At 43.6% G+C, this 21998-nt stretch overlaps 1 protein-coding gene across 3 annotated transcripts; it reads right to left on the bottom strand.

The window, feature by feature from the left end:
* Positions 1–212: 212 nt before the first annotated feature.
* FBXL3 (F-box and leucine rich repeat protein 3) lies at positions 213–21239 on the bottom strand. 3 transcript variants are annotated; one of them, XM_037378399.1, is made up of 6 exons: positions 21029–21239; positions 20581–20808; positions 16468–16831; positions 13969–14091; positions 10488–10659; positions 213–2630 (listed from the first exon to the last, which is right to left on the bottom strand). In XM_037378399.1, exons 3-6 carry the CDS (start codon positions 16828–16830, stop codon positions 1987–1989), a joined length of 1302 nt encoding a protein of 433 aa, XP_037234296.1. In that variant the 5' UTR covers position 16831; positions 20581–20808; positions 21029–21239; the 3' UTR covers positions 213–1986. The 3 variants fall into 3 exon arrangements, with proteins under 3 accessions (XP_037234296.1, XP_037234295.1, XP_037234297.1); XM_037378398.1 differs by lacking the exon at positions 20581–20808 and having other exon boundaries at positions 21029–21238; XM_037378400.1 differs by lacking the exons at positions 20581–20808; positions 21029–21239 and adding an exon at positions 20342–20551.
* Between the last annotated feature and the right edge of the window lie 759 nt (positions 21240–21998).

The raw sequence follows: 21998 nt of genomic DNA on the forward strand, positions 1-21998 counted from the left end.
GGTTGCATCTTGCCTTTCAGTTACTCCCGCTACCACAGCGGTAAGCAGGAGACCAACACACACTGCCAACATCAGGACACCAGCAGTCAAGGTCCAACTAGTGAGATTACTTCACACATTTAGTGAAAACGTTCTCTTCCCCAGATTACTAGCGTTACTCAACCTTTACCGTGCAGGCAATTCTGAGAGTCAGAATATAAAAAACACTGAGCTTTTTTACTTTTACAGACTAAATATATTGACACCTTTTATGCAAATAAAAGCAAATTAGTGTTACATTAGTTTAATAAATTCTAATACAAAACCCATGTATTTAATAAAATGCAATCTTTAAATCAAAGCTCTACAGAAACATACAATTCCCCTATAAAGATGTCCAGTCCTCTGAACACTGTTTGCTCAAAATATAATTATGAACTTAAATATGCTCATAAGTGTATTACACTTGAACTATACATTTGGATAAACATCACTGAAATCAGAAATTAAGACGATCTATTGCCAGCACTAGCTGTACAGCTCGAATGAGAAACCACCACCCCTGCGTGCAGCACAGCCCACCGCTGGCACAGCTTTGCCTTGCTGATGGCTCACCATCACCTTTCAAATGCATTCAGCAGCCACGCAATACTTTAGTGTTACCAATCAATAAAGTAAAAAAGAACGTAACTGTTGGCGGTCAGAAATGAAGTCACAAGCCACATCCAGATCACAGGCAACACGCTGCCTACGCCACTTACAGACTAAAAACTTTCTTTAATAAAACTGATTTACCAAATACTCAAAACAAGTTTTTGCCTATTGCTCTACTTCACACAAGTCTACTGCTTTAGGTTTTTAAATACTATGAAATGATCAAACTAGCTGAATTAAAGGTATACAAAATGATCATCTATCAAACATTCACTTTATACATAAACGTTTCTGAAACAGATTTACAGTATACAATTAGTTTATACAGCTTAAGCAACTGTTACAATGTCATTTCTCTCAAACTGAAAGCAGCCAAAAGGTCTAAGGTTTTGTTAAAAGGTTCTTGGTCACCATTCAAATTTTGACTTCCTTGTCTCACACCGTTGGCATCCATGTCATCACATTTAACACTGCAGGGTTTATTTTATAAACTATACATTATTCCATCTAACCGTATGCTGCAAAACCAGTTAATGTGCTAGAAAAGCTCATTAACTCCAATATTTTTAAATACAATGTATCTACATTTTTTCCCCAGAATGCTTTCGCTTCCTGAGCTAGACAAAATACCTTAAAACAGGTTTAGACACAGATCTGAGACCCCATAAGCAAACTATATTAAAATGCATAGAGGGGGGAAAAAAACACACCACTTCTGGTAGCTCACACTACTGTCTGTCTGCATGCTAAATACATTTTAGAGATGGATCTAATAATCTGTTGAATAAGGTAGCAAACAATATTTTAATTGTCCAAACTATATTATTGTGTATTGCTCTTGCCTTTTATGACTTTTATAAAAAGAACATGTACATTTAACAGCCTACTAGATACTCAGCTAAATGACTGGATTTAGAAATGCTATAGTCTGCAACAGAAGCATGCAATCTCCGTGGGGTTTCGTTTGTTTCCTAAGATCAAATTGATCATGTTCAATACTAGTATCTGAATCAGAGAAGGACAGCATATTAAACTGGTATTTTGGAGGTACATTTCAGTTATATTAAATACATCTTTTTATTTCCATAGAAGTCTGAGGTCACTGTTGATGAAAAAGAACAAATCTAAACCAGATTTTTGTTTGGATGAAAATGGGTTTTAGAGCTATCCATGATTTCTATTTTTGAATCTGGGTTTCAAATAATTTTTGAATTAAAAATTAATTTTCTAATCAAACAATGAAGTAACTTACAGTAAAAACTATAGTATTAAATAAGCTTATATAGTAAATTGCAATATGGTAAGCTTGGGTTTAAGGTGCTATTCCATCCGTCTTGAAGTCTTTTAAGGACTTTACCATGTAGGCATCATGTCCGGGAACCAGACTCTACCGAGATGCTTTGAAACTTCCCAATGAATCTGCTCTAAGCTGTATTTCTGATCAGGAATCAAAACTTCCTCCATAATAGAAAGCTGGGAGAGACGACCACCACACATCTTCACAAACTCAACAAAGGCACTGCAAGAGACTTCACATTCTCCTAGGCCAACGGCGGACAGATACTTGCAACGTTCTGCAATACGGATCAGCTCCTCATCCAGTGGCCGTAATCCATTGGCGCACACAACCAGTTCAACTAACCGAGGACACGTCATCCCAACGCGGCCAAGTACGTCTTTGCTTACCGATCTTCCAAAGTAAAGGTGAGTGACGGGTATTTCGTAACGAAAGAACGGGTCAAACTCTTCTTCGTACAAGAAAAAGTACATGACTAAATTTACTTTAGGAGAATGCTTGATGAAAGCGTCCCAGCTGCTCTTTTGAATCGTGTGGAACTGAGTCTGTCCTGGATTTTCACTGACAACATCAATGCGCAAGTGTTCTAACCTGACATGTTTTTCAGAAGACAAAGCAAGCAGAAGCTCATCGCTCAGCAGGTGGTAGTTCAGCGCCAGCTCGCGTAAGCCGTGACACTGGTCAGCCACACAGAGGATACCTGGGAAAAGAGAACATTATGAAAGGGGTTACACAGATAAATACACTAATAACGAGAAACCTAAGTGTGAATTTGTTGATGCATGTCAAGAGCGTGCAAAGACCAGGTATTTCAACATGCAACCAAGACCTAACATCGAAACAAAATCATACTGGACAACCAGAGCACGAATCTCTTCCATATTAGGATGATCTTGTGACTTCCTTGTACCCACACAGTAAGATACACATACACTGTGTGACTATATCGCTATTTTGCTAGGGAAACTTAAAGAAGTTAACATGTTGCATTGTATACTTCCCTGTGGGAGTTGATTCTCATGTGATCAGTATATAAATAGCATACTCTGACCATTCTGCCTTGTTGTAAGACCAACATATACTCAACTTCATCCTTGTAAAAGGAGCTTACTCATAACAATATGAGTTTGTCCCTAGCCTGCTCTGAAAAAACTGCACTCTCCCTCTGTGGCTAACAAAGCAACCATGAACTAAATTCATCACCTACAGAAAGCAAAGGTAAATTGAATGCTGGATTTTAATTAAATACAGAAGTTGTTGCTGTCAGCATTTGTTCTTTCTAGCAAAGTATAAATACTTAAATTTGGAAAAGAAACAGCAAATGAAAAAAGAGGGAAACCACTAAAAATTCATAGCAGCAATTGCTATAGCAATGATTTTCAGACTCTCCTTTTAATGAGTCAATTTAACTTGCTGCTCATGGAAGACAAAGACATTAACAAAAAGAATTCAGTTCTGTCTTTAAGGTTTCCACTCATCCTACCTGCAGATACAAGCAATGGTACCACACTGGTAACAGTACTAAAAAAACCCAACAAAACAATAAAAAAAAAAACATTAAAAAAAAAAAAGAATAGAGTCTTCCACATTTCATGTGACTGAGAAAACTGCGTAAAATTTGGGATATGGTCTTCCATTAACACAGGAGATGAGAACAGTGTTTAATATGGAACTGAAAAACCTGAGCTCAGTCCACTATAGCTTTAAAGCAATGGGAAGAAATACAGAAAGACATAAGCTGTTTTAAGATGCAGTTATTAAACTCAGAAGAGGAGCCTATACTGAGCCTAAAAACACTTGAAAACAAATTACTGTAAAAATACTGCATGAATATTTACACCAAGAAAAGATGTATTTTTCACCCGAGGACCTGCAAGGACACATGCATCAGCAGCTTTTCTAACAGTATCAAATATTGTAATTTTAAATAAAGAAGTTACAGATTAAAATTAAAAAAACCCAGAATATACGTTAACATAATTTTAACCCAACTCTTACTGTAACTATTTCCTGTAAAACCAGTGTATATATGTAAGCATACTCATTATTTCATTGGGGGACAAAGGGATGGAATCCAAGGTGAAGGGAACATACAGATTTATTGGGGTTTAAGATAGGAGTACAAAATTAGAACAACTGCAAACTTCTGTGTACCTTCTACACGTGCCAGAGACAATTTCCTGCCCTTAAATCATAGCACAGTTATTCTTACAGCAACACTCCCATAAGGGCTACTAGGACCACTCCCTTTAAGCAGCCTTAGGCACGCTGCTTCGCAACACCTGGGTCTGTTGACACAGGAAATATTTCAGATTCATGCACCTGTCTCATCACCAGTTTCCAAAAACAACTCACTACAAATTTAGCATCCAAACCAGCTTGTTGTCCAAACTGCCATCCTTCAAGAAGTCTTTGTTAACTTTATAAAGGTACATTATTGACTGGTGCGAGGCGAAAAGGGAAGAACTGGGGTTCAGCTGGCTGCAATTTTTTAGGGGCCTGGGCATCCTCATCACACACTGTCAATGAAATTACATAACCTGCATATAGCAACTGACAATGAATGCAGTGCAGATCGTTACCGGAGGGGCTGCCTGGAGCCCGTGCTGTTCACAACATCCCTCAGCACTGCCCAAACCTTTGTGTCACCGAAAAGTACATCGTTCTGATATCATACAGCACCGCATCAAAATTACCCCTCTGCTAAACTGCTGATGCAGACTCATCCTACACCCGCCCTTCTCCCCCACCCCCCATTCCAAGAGGAGCAACCCTCCCACCCCTAAAGCACAGCAGAAACACAGCCTTTATGGAAGTGCTTTCAGTTCCCTCTGTTCCAATAGCTAATAGTTCAGGTAATAAACAGCAGCACATCAATGTGGATTTTAAAATAACCGTTATTTTGTTTTACAAGGTACTGCTGCAGTTCTAATGCAAGTTAAAGTTCAGAGGGGAAAGAGCAATCAGAAGAAACTTCACACATGCTCACCAAGATCAGAAATACATCGCTGCCTTTGTTTGTCCAGCCCAAACTCAAACATGCCTCTCCTACCTTTGTACGGTAAATTAGGAATTATTCAGAGCATCCTTTGGAAGCAATTCACAGTTTGACATCAATCTTTTCCCTTTATCCCTGCAGTGGTGGACTCTGTCTCTTCCACTACTTGCATTACTCTTCTCTGTCCTTCAATAACACATTTCCTGAGAACTAATCTGGTAATGAGCACTACCCTACCTCCCCACACCCACCTCCTGCAATTTGAAGGCATGTTATACCATTTTAAATGCAGGTATAAGTAGTTAGTTTTGCATAACTCATGGCCCTTTTGGTTCAATTAAAGTTCTTCCACTTTTATAGCAGCCTACTCATTACAATATTCCCATCAGAAAAAAAAAATGCAGGGAAGTCTCAGTGCTCAAAAAGATCTCATTCTCCTTCAAGAGTCTTTATTTTGGCAGCCTGCCTGCTCTTGAAGCCAACTATCCACATATTGGTGAATTTCTTTCGTTCCACTGCTGTGCGTTGACCCTGGCTGGCGGCCAGGTGCCCACCAAAGCCACTCCATCACTCCCCTCCTCAGCCAGGCAGGGGAGAGAAACTGTAACCGAAGGGTTGAGATAACGGCAGGGAGATCACTCACCAATTACCATCATGGGCAAAACAGACTCAACTTGGGGAAATTATTTTAATTAATTACCAATCAAATCAGAGTACGATAATGAGAAATAAAACTAAATTTTAAAACACCTTCCCCCCACCCTTCCCCTCTTCCCAGGCTCAGCTTCACTCCCAAATTCTCTACCTTCTCTACCCGAGTGGCACAGGGGGACAGGGACCAGGGGCTGCGGTCAGTCCCTCACACGCTGTCTCTGCCGCTCCCCCCCCTCAGCAGGAGGCTCCTCACACTCTGCTCCGGCTCCAGCCTGGGGTCCCCCCCGGCAGACAGCCCTCCATGAACTTCTCCCACACGAGCCCTTCCCAGGGGCTGCAGTCCTTCCCACCCTGCCCCAGCGTGGGTCCCTTCCCCGGGGTGCAGCCCTTCAGGCACAGGCTGCTCCAGCGTGGGTCCCCCGCGGGGTCACAAGCCCGGCCAGCAAACCTGCTCCAGCCTGGGCTCCTCTCTCCAGGGAGCCACGGGTCCTGCCAGGAGCCTGCTCCAGCGCGGGCTGCCCACTGGTCACAGCCCCCTTTGGGTGCATCCACCTGCTGTGGTGTGGGGTCCTCCACGGGCTGCAGGTGGGGGATCTGCTCCGCCACTGACCTCCACGGGCTGCAGGTGGGGGATCTGCTCCGCCACTGACCTCCACGGGCTGCAGGTGGGGGATCTGCTCCGCCACTGACCTCCACGGGCTGCAGGTGGGGGATCTGCTCCGCCACTGACCTCCACGGGCTGCAGGTGGGGGATCTGCTCCGCCACTGACCTCCACGGGCTGCAGGTGGGGGATCTGCTCCGCCACTGACCTCCACGGGCTGCAGGTGGGGGATCTGCTCCGCCACTGACCTCCACGGGCTGCAGGTGGGGGATCTGCTCCGCCACTGACCTCCACGGGCTGCAGGTGGGGGATCTGCTCCGCCACTGACCTCCACGGGCTGCAGGTGGGGGATCTGCTCCGCCACTGACCTCCACGGGCTGCAGGTGGGGGATCTGCTCCGCCACTGACCTCCACGGGCTGCAGGTGGGGGATCTGCTCCGCCACTGACCTCCACGGGCTGCAGGTGGGGGATCTGCTCCGCCACTGACCTCCACGGGCTGCAGGTGGGGGATCTGCTCCGCCACTGACCTCCACGGGCTGCAGGTGGGGGATCTGCTCCGCCACTGACCTCCACGGGCTGCAGGTGGGGGATCTGCTCCGCCACTGACCTCCACGGGCTGCAGGTGGGGGATCTGCTCCGCCACTGACCTCCACGGGCTGCAGGTGGGGGATCTGCTCCGCCACTGACCTCCACGGGCTGCAGGTGGGGGATCTGCTCCGCCACTGACCTCCACGGGCTGCAGGTGGGGGATCTGCTCCGCCACTGACCTCCACGGGCTGCAGGTGGGGGATCTGCTCCGCCACTGACCTCCACGGGCTGCAGGTGGGGGATCTGCTCCGCCACTGACCTCCACGGGCTGCAGGTGGGGGATCTGCTCCGCCACTGACCTCCACGGGCTGCAGGTGGGGGATCTGCTCCGCCACTGACCTCCACGGGCTGCAGGTGGGGGATCTGCTCCGCCACTGACCTCCACGGGCTGCAGGTGGGGGATCTGCTCCGCCACTGACCTCCACGGGCTGCAGGTGGGGGATCTGCTCCGCCACTGACCTCCACGGGCTGCAGGTGGGGGATCTGCTCCGCCACTGACCTCCACGGGCTGCAGGTGGGGGATCTGCTCCACCACTGACCTCCACGGGCTGCAGGTGGGGGATCTGCTCCACCACTGACCTCCACGGGCTGCAGGTGGGGGATCTGCTCCACCACTGACCTCCACGGGCTGCAGGTGGGGGATCTGCTCCACCACTGACCTCCACGGGCTGCAGGTGGGGGATCTGCTCCACCACTGACCTCCACGGGCTGCAGGTGGGGGATCTGCTCCACCACTGACCTCCACGGGCTGCAGGTGGGGGATCTGCTCCACCACTGACCTCCACGGGCTGCAGGTGGGGGATCTGCTCCAGCCACTGACCTCCACGGGCTGCAGGTGGGGGATCTGCTCCACCACTGACCTCCACGGGCTGCAGGTGGGGGATCTGCTCCACCACTGACCTCCACGGGCTGCAGGTGGGGGATCTGCTCCACCACTGACCTCCACGGGCTGCAGGTGGGGGATCTGCTCCACCACTGACCTCCACGGGCTGCAGGTGGGGGTCTGCTCCACCACTGACCTCCACGGGCTGCAGGTGGGGGTCTGCTCCACCACTGACCTCCACGGGCTGCAGGTGGGGGATCTGCTCCACCACTGACCTCCACGGGCTGCAGGTGGGGGTCTGCTCCACCACTGACCTCCACGGGCTGCAGGTGGGGGTCTGCTCCACCACTGACCTCCACGGGCTGCAGGGCACAGCCTGGCTCACCGCGGGCTTCACCATGGGCTGCAGGGGAATCTCTGCTCCAGAACCTGGAGCGTCTTCTGCCCCTCCTTCACTGACCCTGGCGTCTGCAGGGCTGTGCCTCTCATAGTCTCACTCCTCTGTCCAGCTGCTGTTGCACAGGATTTTTCCCCTCCTTCTTCAATAAATTATCCCAGGGGCACTACCACGATTGCTGATGGGCTTGGCATTGCCCAGCAGCAGGTCCGTCTTGGAGCCAGCTGACATTGGCTCCATCAGACACAGGAGAAGCTTCTAGCAGATTCTCACAGAAGCGACCTCTGTAGCCCTGGCCCGACTACCAAACCTTTGTCACACAAACCCAATACATCCACTTTTTTCTCTGTCTCAGGGTACATTCCTACCCAAATTAAGCAATCAAATTCTCTTGCCATTTACTTAGCACTCTTCTGTTTTTTTCACTAATGCATCTGCTCCCATTCTATTCACCTCCACTCCATGAAGGACGATAGCAGTTGGGCTTCTTGTTCCTTAAACAGGTGTTACCATTTCCTACCCATTGTTCCTTCGATTAAAAACATTGTACAAGATACATCAACCAGTATACACCAGTCAAAGAACTTTGTAAACTGATGCCCCCTCCCAAATTATCAAGTGTATGATGTTCCATAAAACCTTCTGGCAAGGACTAGCCACAAGCCAGCAAAGTCTGCTAGAGCTGACAGTTTACACTTGGATCCAAGTCCAAGGAAATTACTCTCTCTGCCCAGCTACACTCCTGCTGGAGCCTCTTCCTCTCAACAGACACATTATGGCTCCTGTACTCAGACACAACGATTCTCAAACAAGATTTTAAGTCAGGAAAACCAGTCACTCAAGCCCATTTAAGCAACCCCCTTTACAAAGGGCTTACAAAGCTTTGAAGGAAGTAACATTCCAGTTCACATGCTGAACACTTTGCTAGACAAATCTGCTACAAAACAAACCTGCACTTGCAGGACTTCCTTATATAAAACCAAACACAAGGTTTTGTCTGAGAGCTGCGACTGCAAAAGGTATTAAGTTTGTGTTTTGTTTTTTATCACTACAGTAACACGCTCTCTGCCACAGTACGATTTTCCCCACATACCAAAGTCCTGCTGGTGAATTTTACATATAATATACCCAATATTTACACTTGCGATATAATTGCATGAAAAAACTACAGTAGTTTCTACTCATCCTCAGAAGAACTGAACTATGTTGCCAGCATCTCATTTACAATTCATCTTCCATTTCTCAGTGAAAAACCGTAAGTGTTGATGGGCTGTGAATCAATCTTAAACTTCTTGTGTATAATTCTTCCACAAACATTAATCCTATGAACTCCAACAATCTTCAGTGATTTCATTCTGATACAAGCTGTTTTCATTCTTGCTACAAACACGCTTAGTGTTAATGAAGTTGGTAATGAAGTTCCACCATTTGGTAATGCTGGAAGTCCTGCACAGCTCAGTCTCATCTCCCCTTTGCTGACGCTGTCTACATTTATTCTCCAGCAAAAGATAAAACTGCTTTCTTTCAGAACTACTTTCATAATCCATGACTTTGCAACACTCAAAACCTATACATAATGAACATCAGAAAAGAAACTCATGTTCCAAAAAGTCTAATTATACTGGAATACTTAAATAGTCATTTTAGAAGTAGTGCGCTATGAAGTTTGATAAAGTTCTAGAAGAGGTTGGATATTTGTCCTGAACAGACATGCACTATTCTATTATTAGCTCAGCAGTCACTCTGCCAGTAGTAGGATGGATGGATTGGCAACCAGTTGAGTTAGTATTTTATTCAGTGACAGCTGCTGTAGATACATTCATTGTCGCTCTCACCCCACCCCTGTTTTTTCAGGTCTTTACTGGTTTCAGACAGAATTTAATGCTGTCCCAGTTCTGGCTGGGGTAGAGTTAATTTTCTCCTCACTAGCTGGTACAATGCTGTGTTTTGGATTTGGTATGAGAATAACGTTGATACCACACTGATGTTTTAGTTGCTGCTAAGTAGTGCTTACTCTAACTCAAGGACTTTAAGCTCCCCCAGTGAGCAAGTGCACAGGAAGCTGGGAGGGAGCATAACCAGGACAGCTGGCCTGAACTAGCCAAAGGGATATTTCATATATCATGAACACCATGATCAGTATATAAAGCTGGTGAAAGAAGGGGGGCACGTTCCCAGTTATACATGCTGGAGCCCTGCTTTCCTGGAGATGGCTGAACACCTGCCTGCTGATGGGAAGTGATGAACGAATTCTTTGTTTTGCTCTGCTTGCATGTGGTGGCTTTTGTTCTATTAAATTGTCTTTATCTCAACCCATGCGTTTTACCTTTTTCCCCCCTGATTCTCCTCTCCATCCTGCTGGGGGCAGAGGGGGAGAATGTGAGTGAGCGGCTGTGTGGTACTTAGTTGCCAGCTGGGGTTAAACCATGACAAATGTATACACTGAAAACACAACAAAACCACAAAACAAAACCCCCAAAACACATGAGCTTACCTGCTGGAGAAACATGAGGACAACTGCTCATTTTCAACAGTTTGAGCGTGTCGCTGTTGTTAGCCACTAGCACTTTAAGAGATGGATCATCTACTGGTGTATCATCAATCTTAAGTGAAGAGAGTGATTTGGAGTTTACAAAAACCACTGTCAGTGCAGAAATAAAGTGAGACTGGAAAAAAAAAAAAGAGAAACAATAGTATCTGAAATAAAAATCTCAATGCTTCTACAACAGTCCTAGTATTCTTTCACTTATTGACAGCATTTGCTGAAAGAGCAATCTTTTGATACTTTTAATACTGCATAATTAAAAATACTAAAAATTGGCATATTTTTGAGTAGAGGAAGTATAATCATTTTTTGCTATCAATTTATGCATTTGGCAAATCAGAATGTCTAACATTAAACATAAATCAAGAACCTGACCCGAGACAATCCCAACTTAAATCTGTAGGAAGACCGCAAGCAAAGAGAAAGCCTAGAAGCCCTAATTTTGAGGATTATTTGCAAGTCACACTCTAAAACAGGGGTCCTCAAACTTTTTAAACAGGGGGCCGGCACGTGGATTAAGTGGCAGTCATCTGTGGCTGCTTGGTTTCCCCCCCCCCCCGCCCCCCCCCACCGGGGGTGGGGTGGGGGTGGGGCAGGGTCGTTCTGTAAATACCGGGGGCCGGATTGAGGACCCTGGGGGGCTGTATCCGGCCCGCAGGCCGTAGTTTGAGGACCCCTGCTCTAAAAGAAGCATCTTCTTGAACAGGAATTCCCACATAGTGAGTTGTGCTGTATCGGTGAGATGCAAACACAACCAAGAGTGGCAACTCCATCCTGTTAAAATGTGCCCAAAGCCAAGTGATACCACTGCCTGCCTACCATCCACAAAGAGTATTTAGGGTTTGAGTGCATTTATCTCTGATAACTAACTGGAGCAGTCCAAACAGAGCCAAGGAGCAGGTGATCAATTAGTTACTGATTAAGCAGCATAGATAATGCAGGTCCAGTGCTCAAGGTTGCTCCTCAGCATTTTTATGTAACCACTGAAACTTACACCAAAGATAGAGCCCAAGATGTTAACTTGAGAAATGCAGACTGGGGAGCAGATACAGCACTGCTTGTAGAAATCACCAGTGGTATGAAGGAAGTGAGTAATAATTTCTTCCAAGACTGACTGAATAGAAGACTTTAAAAAAAGTACTTCCTCCATGCACTACATTACATACCCCACAAAACTACCTGCTACTTTGATTTCAATACTGTTCCACTCTGAGCCACATTCACATGTAGAATCCTGAATACAGATATTTGCTCATTCTTATGTACTGTTTGTGGTTTTCGCTAAAACTCACTCACAATTAGATTTAGAAGAGGAATTGACAGTTTATGTTGATGTGAAAATATTAAAGTCAGCTCACGCAAATGGGAACAAAAAGTTCAAATCAGAATCATTAGGCATTTTGGCTTTAGGGACCACTCCCAACTATACTGACAACATGCTGATTATATATGTTATGTACAGAAGAAAAGGTGCTTTAATATTTCCATTCTGCATTCTAAAAGTTAGTACTGTGTTTTTATTCTCTATATTTAGAATGTAATTCCCTTTGCTAAGAAGGCTGTTAAATAGAAAGGCAAAGAAAGTTAACCATGTTTACAAAACCACGTAATTTGAAATCACAGTTTGAAGAGCTACCAAAGACAGGCAACATCCCAAAATGTAAAAGCTGGTGACTTAATGCCTTTTCCATATTGCCACATATGTAGCCTACAGTATGACTCTTTAAAAGATTATGTAGAATGTGCTTAGCAAAAGACTAGGCAACACAAAGCTAAGTGCTATTTACAAATATTTGTCATGTTGAAATCAGAAGGGCACCGATGAAGATAGCACAAAGTAGTTCAGAATTCCCATACAGAATGATAAAAAAAATAATTAAAAAAAGTGTAGTGTTAAACATTTTTCAGATCCATTTATCTTTGCCTGCTTCTCATCAATGGCCCTGTTACTAATGGCTTCCCACAAGAGCTTATTCATTGTCCAATTCAATTCTTTAGTTTCATTAGTGGTCCAAGAAAATTTGAAAAACATTGCCGGTCCTATATGCCAGTGACAGTATTAATGGAGTGGTAAACATCAAAAGGCAAATTATGCCTAGAGTTGATTTTGGCTCATTTAGAATATATATTTTTAAAGGCCACATGTGAACCTATTGGGAACAAAAAAAAAAAAAAAAAAAAAAAAAAAAAAGAGAAAGCCTGGATTTTAGAAGCCTTGAAGCTGAGTAAGGCCATGCAAATAACTACTCAGGAAGCTGAACAGGACCATAACATACCCCTCCAGTGAAAACTAGTCCCGAGTGCTGTTTTAGCTTTCTCACTAAGAAATAATATACAAGAGCTGAAAGGACAAAGTATTTCTAACACACTGAGTCTGTGGATTGTTTTAACTACATTCAGATTTTCTTATAGTCACATCTCAAAGCACATCAAAAAAGGAAAAAACATGCAGAAACTAGTTAAAGATCTGGAAAGCCTCTTTGAATATTAAGGATTAAAAATACATATTCAAGAGAACTACATGATGCATCTGTGATCACTGCTAAGGATAGTAATTGATAATCCTTCTGTAGCTAACCTTGCTTAAACCTATAGCCTGCTTCCTCTCCTCGGGCTGTCCCTATTTCTTCTGTGTCCTTGTTGCCATCATCAGCAATGACATCACTGAGATCCAGCTAATAGTCTAGTTGAATCCAGTCCACATGTATGTGAAGGACCAGATACAAGAATTGAGGCTGTGAGACATTCGAGATGTCACTGCCATAAAACAGTCCAAGTTACCCCAAAACTCTCTTGCTCCTCAGCAATAATACACTTCTACCTCACTAGCAGGAATTCCTGTTTAGAAGCACACATAAGAGATCTACTGTCTTCCAGATCAGATGCCTTCTAACAAAATGTAAATTTTGGTAAGCATGCAATGTAAAAATCTGACAAAGTTTCAGAAATACAGTGCACGCTGCCTAAGAATCTGACACTTGACTGTGTGGCATGAATTATTGAAAATCACGATCATATTGCTTTCTGAAGAGTGCTCATTGATAATACAACCCCTACAGCAAGTTCACATGGATTAAACCCTCCCACTCATTCAATTGTAATAGCCCCCTAAACATCACCCACGGTACAATGACACAGACAGGAATTATCTAGCCTCCTGACTTGCATCATGCTGCTCAGTACCACATTGAGGTCAGTAGACAGGAGGACTTGGAAGAACAAGGTCAGGACTAACTTCTCACATGGTGCAGAGAATAAGTTAACCATTTTAGTACATCATCTCAGTTCCTCCCTTTAATAGAGCCCAGCAAAAACAGTTATCTTTACCAAAGATCCATATTCTTCCAACAAAACTTTTCATAAAGTTAACAGAAATACACTATGAAACACTGCAATACTTTGCTATAGAAAAATATACATATTTAAATACCTTTGGTAAATCCATGAAGCTTGGCCGGGCAGTTGAAATTAGCCCAAGTGTTTTCAGAGAGCAATTCACCAGCTGTGATAAAATATCACAAGCTGCTTCTGCAGATTCCTTGCTACTGTCCACCTTAAAACAAAACAGATTTATTGTCCAAAATACACTGCATCACACATAGTCTTTACAAAAGAGCGAAGCAGAGTAGATGTACTTTTAACATTTTTTTCACTTTACCTTCTGAAATTCCTCACTGGGAATCCATCAATGTAATTCTTTTTTCCCCCAAAAAAAGTACATGCCAAAAATCCGAGACAATTTACTAGAAATTTACCATTCTCCTAAACACTTTGATAAAATCTAGCACAGTGAGGGGTCACCTAAACAGTTTGTTCCCAGATACTCAATCCACATCAAATACTAGGAAGCAGAGGTTCATTTGGGTCTGGAGCCTACCCCACTTCCTCTTTACATTCCTCCTTATAAAAACGCATGAATTCTATAAACATTTTACTGTCTGAGAAAGCTGCTTCCTCCTACAGTGACTCAGCTCATAACACAGAGCTGCTGGATGGTTAAGTCCATTGTGATACGAACCTAAATAACTAGGCCTTCATCATTAATACCACAACAGATATGCAACAGATACACTGGGAACAAAAAAATATCTTAATTAGCCTGCTTGTTACACAACCAAATCACTTAATGTGCCTTCAGTGGATTTCCTTCAACGGTCAGATGTGTTTTCTGAATGATTTCTTATTGTTCTGTTATTATTCTCTATCTATTACAGTAGGCATGACAGCTTTGCAAATCTACAGAACAGCAAAAAGCTTGATCAGAAGACCAATTTTAAGTCTACCATAAGATATGCAACCTTCCCACCAACTGATCCAAGTCCAACAAATCTTCATTTTCTGCTTGAACACAAGCTGAAAAACCTTATTTCCGACAATCCAATCTTTCTTTGCCTACAAAAGAAAAACCCCAAGTTTTCAGCCTTGACAGAGCAACAGTCAATGTTACAGCCACTTCCTTGTGATTATCCTTGCTCCTTACTATTTCCTGCAATCTATTCTTCATGCTGCAACACCAAAGGGACAGTTCAAGGAACAATGTGGGTATCACCCCACCAGCGAAGAGCATCTGAAATCCTTCAAAATGACTTGATGCAAAGCAATGTAGAGGGGAGACAGACAGTGGAAGGCCATCTCAATACTGCTATAAATTTCCTTTATTTGGACACTGATAAACCCTGCAGACCTTGTGGTAACAGTTTGTATCTGATACTGCACCAAGCTGTAGCAATACATGTGATCAGGCAGAGGTCTGCAGCTACCCACATGCTGATGATTCCCTACATTAAAACTGCCAGATCTCAGAAACAAACAACTAGCGTGTCCACCTTGCTGTAGGAGTAATTTTCTTTCCAAACTGGTAACATAGCTGATGCATATGCAGCTGTGACTGTTTCACAGCACTCTTCTAAAACACAGTGATACGTAAACCAATGTTAAAGGTTTTCATCTGCTGAAAGTAATTCCATGATGTTAACAAAGCCAGTTCTCACCAGATGGTATTTCTTAGCCAAGCACAATCAGTAGATATACCATCCTTTGCAAAACCCACATACTTTTTCAGCTGACTGAAATGCAGCTGTGCTGAGTAGATGCCATTACACAGACAATCCCATACAATTTAGTACTAAAATTGATAGCTGCTTAATAGTAGTACTGAAGTCACTCTCTGTGCACTACATGTTTTCTAACGATGAATATTAGATCCAAGTCCGTACAGGATGTGAACTGGAGAAACACTCAATGTATGCATCCTGATCAAACTTAATTCTGAAGCAGGTACCCACACATACAGTAGTATCAGAGCTGAAGTCGTTCTGCCAGTTCACTGAGGCTTAATTTTAGACAGCTAAAATGCTACAAGAAAAGAGAAAAAACCAAAAACCTACACCAAACAAAAAAATCTCCACCTAATGGAATTAAGGCAATGAAACGGTATGTTCAGGACTGTTATTCCAAGTTCTTGTCCTGAAAACATATTCACAAAAACAAATGCAATGGGAGGTAACCTCCATATCTATATACCCATTTAGAGAACCCATTTCTTCAGTAAACTAGGCCTGAAAACAAGGCCTACGACACTGAGAGCTGCCGGATTTCTTTTTAAATAACTGACAATCCTAATCACAAATATATCATCATAAGCCTCTCCTAACACTTAGTAATACTCTTTAATTTTCAGCATGCTAAAATGTTTTGATCATAGTTGTCAATTACCACTTATCATCAGTATTTCTATTACCAACTTTAATTAAATCATACTTTTCATGCTTTTATATTTATATAGATGAACCATCAAAACTGTCTCAAGAGTACCAGAGCTATTTCCTTAAAATATTCCAAATAAAATGCAGTAAAGAAAAAATAACCAAGTTTAACAACTGCTTTTATTTTTATAAAAATACTTTTAAAAGCCTATAAAATACACTACCTTGAAGCTTACATACTGCAGGTGATTGGAATGCCTCTTTATTATTTGCTTGATTAGTTCAGGATGTGTAGCCCTCAAGTAAGATGTAGCTGGCTGATTCAGTTCAAACTCAAAACACCTCCAGAGATCAGGCATATGAAACACTTGGTTCCAGCTTCGGCAGACCTGGGACGCATGAGCACGATCCAGAAGGGGCAAGTACTGAAACACCTGCAGGATAATGTCTTGAAGCAGGTTCGCCCAGTCAGGACTCTGCACAACTATGGTCTTCTCATCGATAACCTTGTGTCTCTTGGATTCTTTCTCAGTTGTCTCTTCAGATGAACTGTTGTTTGCCTCATTAGTTTTCCTTCCTCGTTTCATTCTATAAAAACAATACAAAAATGTTTTCCATATATTGTGTAAATATAACAGAGCTGAGAAGAACAGTATTAATAGGAAACTATGGAGGTAAAAAAGCATGTTTTCTGTAGTCACACTTTTACAGAGGGTTTTTTTCAGGGAAAGAAAAAGCCCAATGAATTTGAAGCGGTAGTCTAAAAATACCATTACCCTCTAAAGAGATATCTTTAATATTACTTAACAATTAACAGTGCTGATTCATTCATAACAGTCACTCCCCTTTCAGCATTTCAATTTGGTGTTTGAAAACACTTTGAACCTAATTTGTTTTACTATTTTGTTGAGTAACAATCTACTTTCCTACTAATGGGAAGATGCTCTTCTAAACAATTCTGTGACCACTGACAGCATATTGCTGTCCCAGTCCTATTTACCAAAAACAACACTTGAAACTGTGGAAGGCAAAAGTCAAGCAAGAAACTAAACAATGAGGTATGTATGTTTGCAGGCATTGCATCTCGCAGATGTTCTATCTGTCCAATTAATTTTTATACCCAGACAGGAAGAACCTGTATTTTTCTAAATGTATGTATTTTTTAAAAAAAGGTTACTTCAAAATGCATCTATTTTAAATCACTATTCTTAAAAACATATTTCATTAAAAGCACTGGTGTGCTTTTGTTCCTCCAACTAACTAGTAAATAGGGATTATGAAAGGTTTCCAGTGAGTCTGGAAGTTTCAAGCCACAAAAAAAGTTTACAGAAGAGTCAGCAAACTTTCTTCAAAATCATACTAAATTCAGCAGAGATGAGGCAAAAGGTTATCTCATTCTCAGTAGCATATACTTCTTCCATAGCGGTCTCACTTACACAAGTTCTATCTTGTATCACATTATTAAAGAGGAAAAAAACTCCACCACTACATACATCTGAAATAAATCTAGTACTGGATTTTGATCAAAGCGTGGTCTTTTGTACATGCCAGCTTACAACTGAATTTAGCAACCAATCATTTATTTCTAAAAGCCTCAATGGCATGCACACCATGTCCTAAAGGGTTCTGAACGAGATCTCACACTGGAGTACAATACACTGAATTCTAATCTGTAAAAAGCTAAGAGAATCCAGGGGTGGTATAAGCACCCCCCCAGCCCCCCTGATTTCTAGAAGATAAACATGGACTTCATACACAGTGAAATCATTCTGGTTTAACATTCAAGTACAATTACACATGTAAGATTATCATATACCCCGTTCACCTGGGACCAGGACAATGAACTTACTCTGCTATGTACTGCAACTAAGTACAAGTCTTGGTTTTTAAAAAAAGTGTAATACACTAGATATACAAGTGAAAAATTATACTGTTTATCATTCAATGCGTCACAGATTATTTTCTCAAAGCCAGCATGTCCTTAACTATCTTTAAAAGGCTTTAATCCTGCCTATTCACATGACAAAAGCAAGCTATCACGCGTTGAAAGCAAAACGCTACTGGGTAAAAATCGCTACTTGCTTGGTGAGAACTACTTACTGTGACTCACAGCTCATGATTATGAGACTATGCAAAACATGACTCCTGTGCTGAAACGAGCTTTCTATTCAAGAGAGAGTTCTGTGGCTGAGCCACTAACTTCACTGGTACAGAAGAGAAGCAAGAAAACTGAATAATGACTTAGAACCATCTGCAACTAACAAAAAGATGAAGGAACTGGATTTTGCAACCATGAAAACTGAATAATTAAATTTAAAACTAATAAAGGATTAGTTTTCAAATCCACTGTAAACCGGTCATGTTTGTGTTTGAGATAAAAAGCATAGTCCAAGAATATTACTTCTAATAAGCTAGTCTGAAATGAAACATTCCTTTAAACTTTAGGCCAAACAGATATTCCAAACAATGAGGTTATAGTGAGCAACCAGCATACGCAAGCTGTTCACTTGCCAAATTTGGGATAGCGAGTTTGATGTCTTTAAGTCTTTCCAAAGCCATCTCTTGTTAAGCTGTAAAAAACTACATAAGGTAACTGTTAGACTTGACTCTTCAAGCCTTCCTTTACAGAGATCCTGCCTCATCTTTTGTTAATAAGATAATATATGTGCATGAATTTCTAGTTAGGTAGGCTACTTTTATCATGGTATTAGGGAGTCAAGTTCTGGATTTTCTCATTGCATTATAGGGGCTACTGTGCATGGACAGTAGAGCTGATGCACATATATACAGCACACTTACTACAACCGCTCTTTTCATAGACACAGGCACTAGATCAAACACGTTTTTACTTTTTTTAAGAAAAGAAGTGAGCTGCCACTGTCAAAACTGTATGAATTCTTCAGCTGGAAGAATCTCTGAGATACGGCTGACAAAAGCGGCCCAGGTCATCAACAGCCAACTTAAAAGATGCACCTGTGAGCTAACTTTGGTGAGTTCTGAGTAGTTAATATGTGCTGGTTACGGATCAAAAGCCACTCTTGAAGTTGTGTGGTACTATCCCAAGTTTTTATAGCCATTTAGAGCCAATGAAAAAAAGACAATACGGCCATCACTAAAACTATACTGAGGATGAATTTCAGCTGACAGTCTTTCTTGAAAGTAAGATGTTATGTGTTTTAAGTGCCATGGCTTGAAAAGTAGGGGATGGGAAAAGACATTTCCAGACAGCTTTTTGTTTACTGACATCTCAAATGCTCCTGTAATGGAAAGGAGAGAGTAAACATAAGTTTTCAAAAATATCTCCTTGTGGAACTTCTTCCAAAGAGCTGGGGGGGGGGGTGGGGGGGTGGTAAGTCTAAGCTCAAGACTAAATAATGTTTTTTAAGATTTCAATGACTATTTGTAATCTAATTTCTAAGTAATTTGTTCATTTGGTTTTTTTCATCTCTTTCAGAATCTGAAGTACTGGAATACCTTTTTAAAAACATAACTGATTTCAACCCCTTAACATGCTTAACAATAAAAAAACTCCACAAATTGAAAGAATGCAGATTTGCCTACAAAAGTTTGCAAAGTCATGTACAAATTATTTATAAAAAAAAAAAGCCACTGAGGAGAGTAAATCTTTCTGCAAATTTCACACAGAAACAGGCAAATGCAATTAAGGCAGTTCACTTTGTTTTATGTATCTGATAGTCTGAAGATCTAACCATTTTAAATCCAAGGCCAACAGAAATAACTTCTCAATGAGGAAGACGATGCAAAATTCTATTCTAGCATATTACTGCATAGGCACAGCCTATTTTTCAAACAACGATTGCTTATCACTTCTTACAATGCCTGAACCATTAATCTTGCTTTTAACTCTCCCTGACATACTCAGGACACACTTATCACTGGTCGGTTTTCCAAATTGCTGCTATAACCAACTTTCCTTTAAAATCTAAGATCGTGACAGGAAGGGGAGAAAAAACCCCAGCAAACAAAAAAAAAACCACAAACCCCCAAGGAAAATACCCAGGTCTACCAGGACAGAAAGACGCGTGAAATCAGGATGCCTGACTCCTAAAGATTTTCCAAGTAAACTACTCAACCTACTATAACAACTTCTTTCTGAATCTGTGTTCTGAACTCCGCAGCTGGGCGCAGCCCACGCTACCTCGCAGGCAGTATGGTCATGTTCAACCATAAATCACACAGTTCAGTCACAAAGTGGGAGGAGAAGCAAAGCACATGCTCAGCGTTGTTTTTGTTGCCGAGTAAGGTTGCAGACAGAACACAATGGCAGTTTAAAAAAAAAAAAAAAAAAAAAAAAGACCAAACCCAAACAAACAAACCCCTAACAACCGTTCGCGGCTGCTGATAACGCTTTCCCATGGAGAAGCCTCAGGGCGCTCGCTGTCTGACACCTCCAGTAAGGCTCTTCCAGAAAGGAACGCGCTAATGGGGGGCGCCCAGACATGAACCGAACCCCTAATCGCCCCGAACCGCGAGTTCTGCCGAGAACGACGAGGGGTTTCCCATTTACTACCGTTTGTACCAGGCGGCTGCGACGCAGCGACACCCTATAAACACGGAGGGACAGGTTTTAAGTCCCGCTGCTCCCGGAGAAGCTTCACCTCAGGGTCGGCTCCTCCAGCTCAGCGCGGCGCCCCGCTGCCGGGCAGGGCCCCGAGCCCCGCCGCCCCCACTGCTCGGACCCCGCTCTCCGCCCCGCACGGCAGCGCGGCCGCGGGCCTGGGGAAGGTCCTGCTGCGCCGCCGCCCCCCCCTTCCAGCCCTTCACCTGGCGGCTCCCTGCTGCGCTCCGCATTAACCGGGACTCGGGCCGCACTGGCGCCTCCGCTCTGGCCACATCAGCTCCCTCCACCGAAGCCGACCCCAGCGCTTCCGTCCCGTCCAGCCCGCGTCGCTCCCTCCCTCCCTGTTTACTTCCCAGCAGCGGAAGCGACGCACACCAGGCAAAATGGCGGCGGGCGGGATGCGGGGTGGTGCGTCCCCCCCCCTCGCCCCCCCGCGCGCGCGGAGCTGCCCGCCGTCATGGCCGCCCTGCCGCCGCCTGTGCCGCCCGGTCCCGCCGGGAGCAGCGGCCGCGGGGACAGCTGGCTCGCCCTGCCGCCCTCGTCCCGCCTCCCCGCTGCCTCCTGGCTCGATTTGCGGCGCCTCACCGGGCCGCCGCGGCGGCTGGCTGCTGCGCGGCGGGGCGGCAGGGCCCGGGCTGCGGGCAGGCCTCCCCCTCAGGTGCGGGGCGGCCGGGAAGTGGAGGAGTGGGGTCTCGACGAGACACCGGGGTGATACTGGCACAGAGGAGCTGGGTCCTCATCGCTGACAGAGCCGGTTTCCTCAGTAGTTTGAAAGCCCTGTGCCAGGCTAGCCTGAGGAGTGAATGTAATGGAGAAGGCAGACAATCAATGCTTGGTGGGCCCAGCAGGCACTGGGAACGAAGTGCTTGGGATATTGCTAGGCAAAGAATATGAAGTGATGTGTGACAGTCCCCATGGGCTGCAGATGCCTTGTTAACAGCGTGTCCCCCTGGCACGCGGCTCAGGTTGGTGAGATTCCCCAAAATTAACTTTAATTGTTTACTTGTTGGAAGTGATAAGAAATAAATTCCTGCCCCACTGTTTAATTTCAAGCTAGTGGGTTTTGATCCCAGTTGCTATCACTAAGTTTGATGGAAACGGCCAGATATGATCTGGTGCTCTCCCCTGTCTTGAAATGGCTTTGAAACAGGGTAATAGTTTTTCAGTGATCAT

The sequence above is a fragment of the Falco rusticolus genome, chromosome 2 (genome assembly GCF_015220075.1).
Source record: "Falco rusticolus isolate bFalRus1 chromosome 2, bFalRus1.pri, whole genome shotgun sequence".
NCBI classification, from domain to species: domain Eukaryota; kingdom Metazoa; phylum Chordata; class Aves; order Falconiformes; family Falconidae; genus Falco; species Falco rusticolus.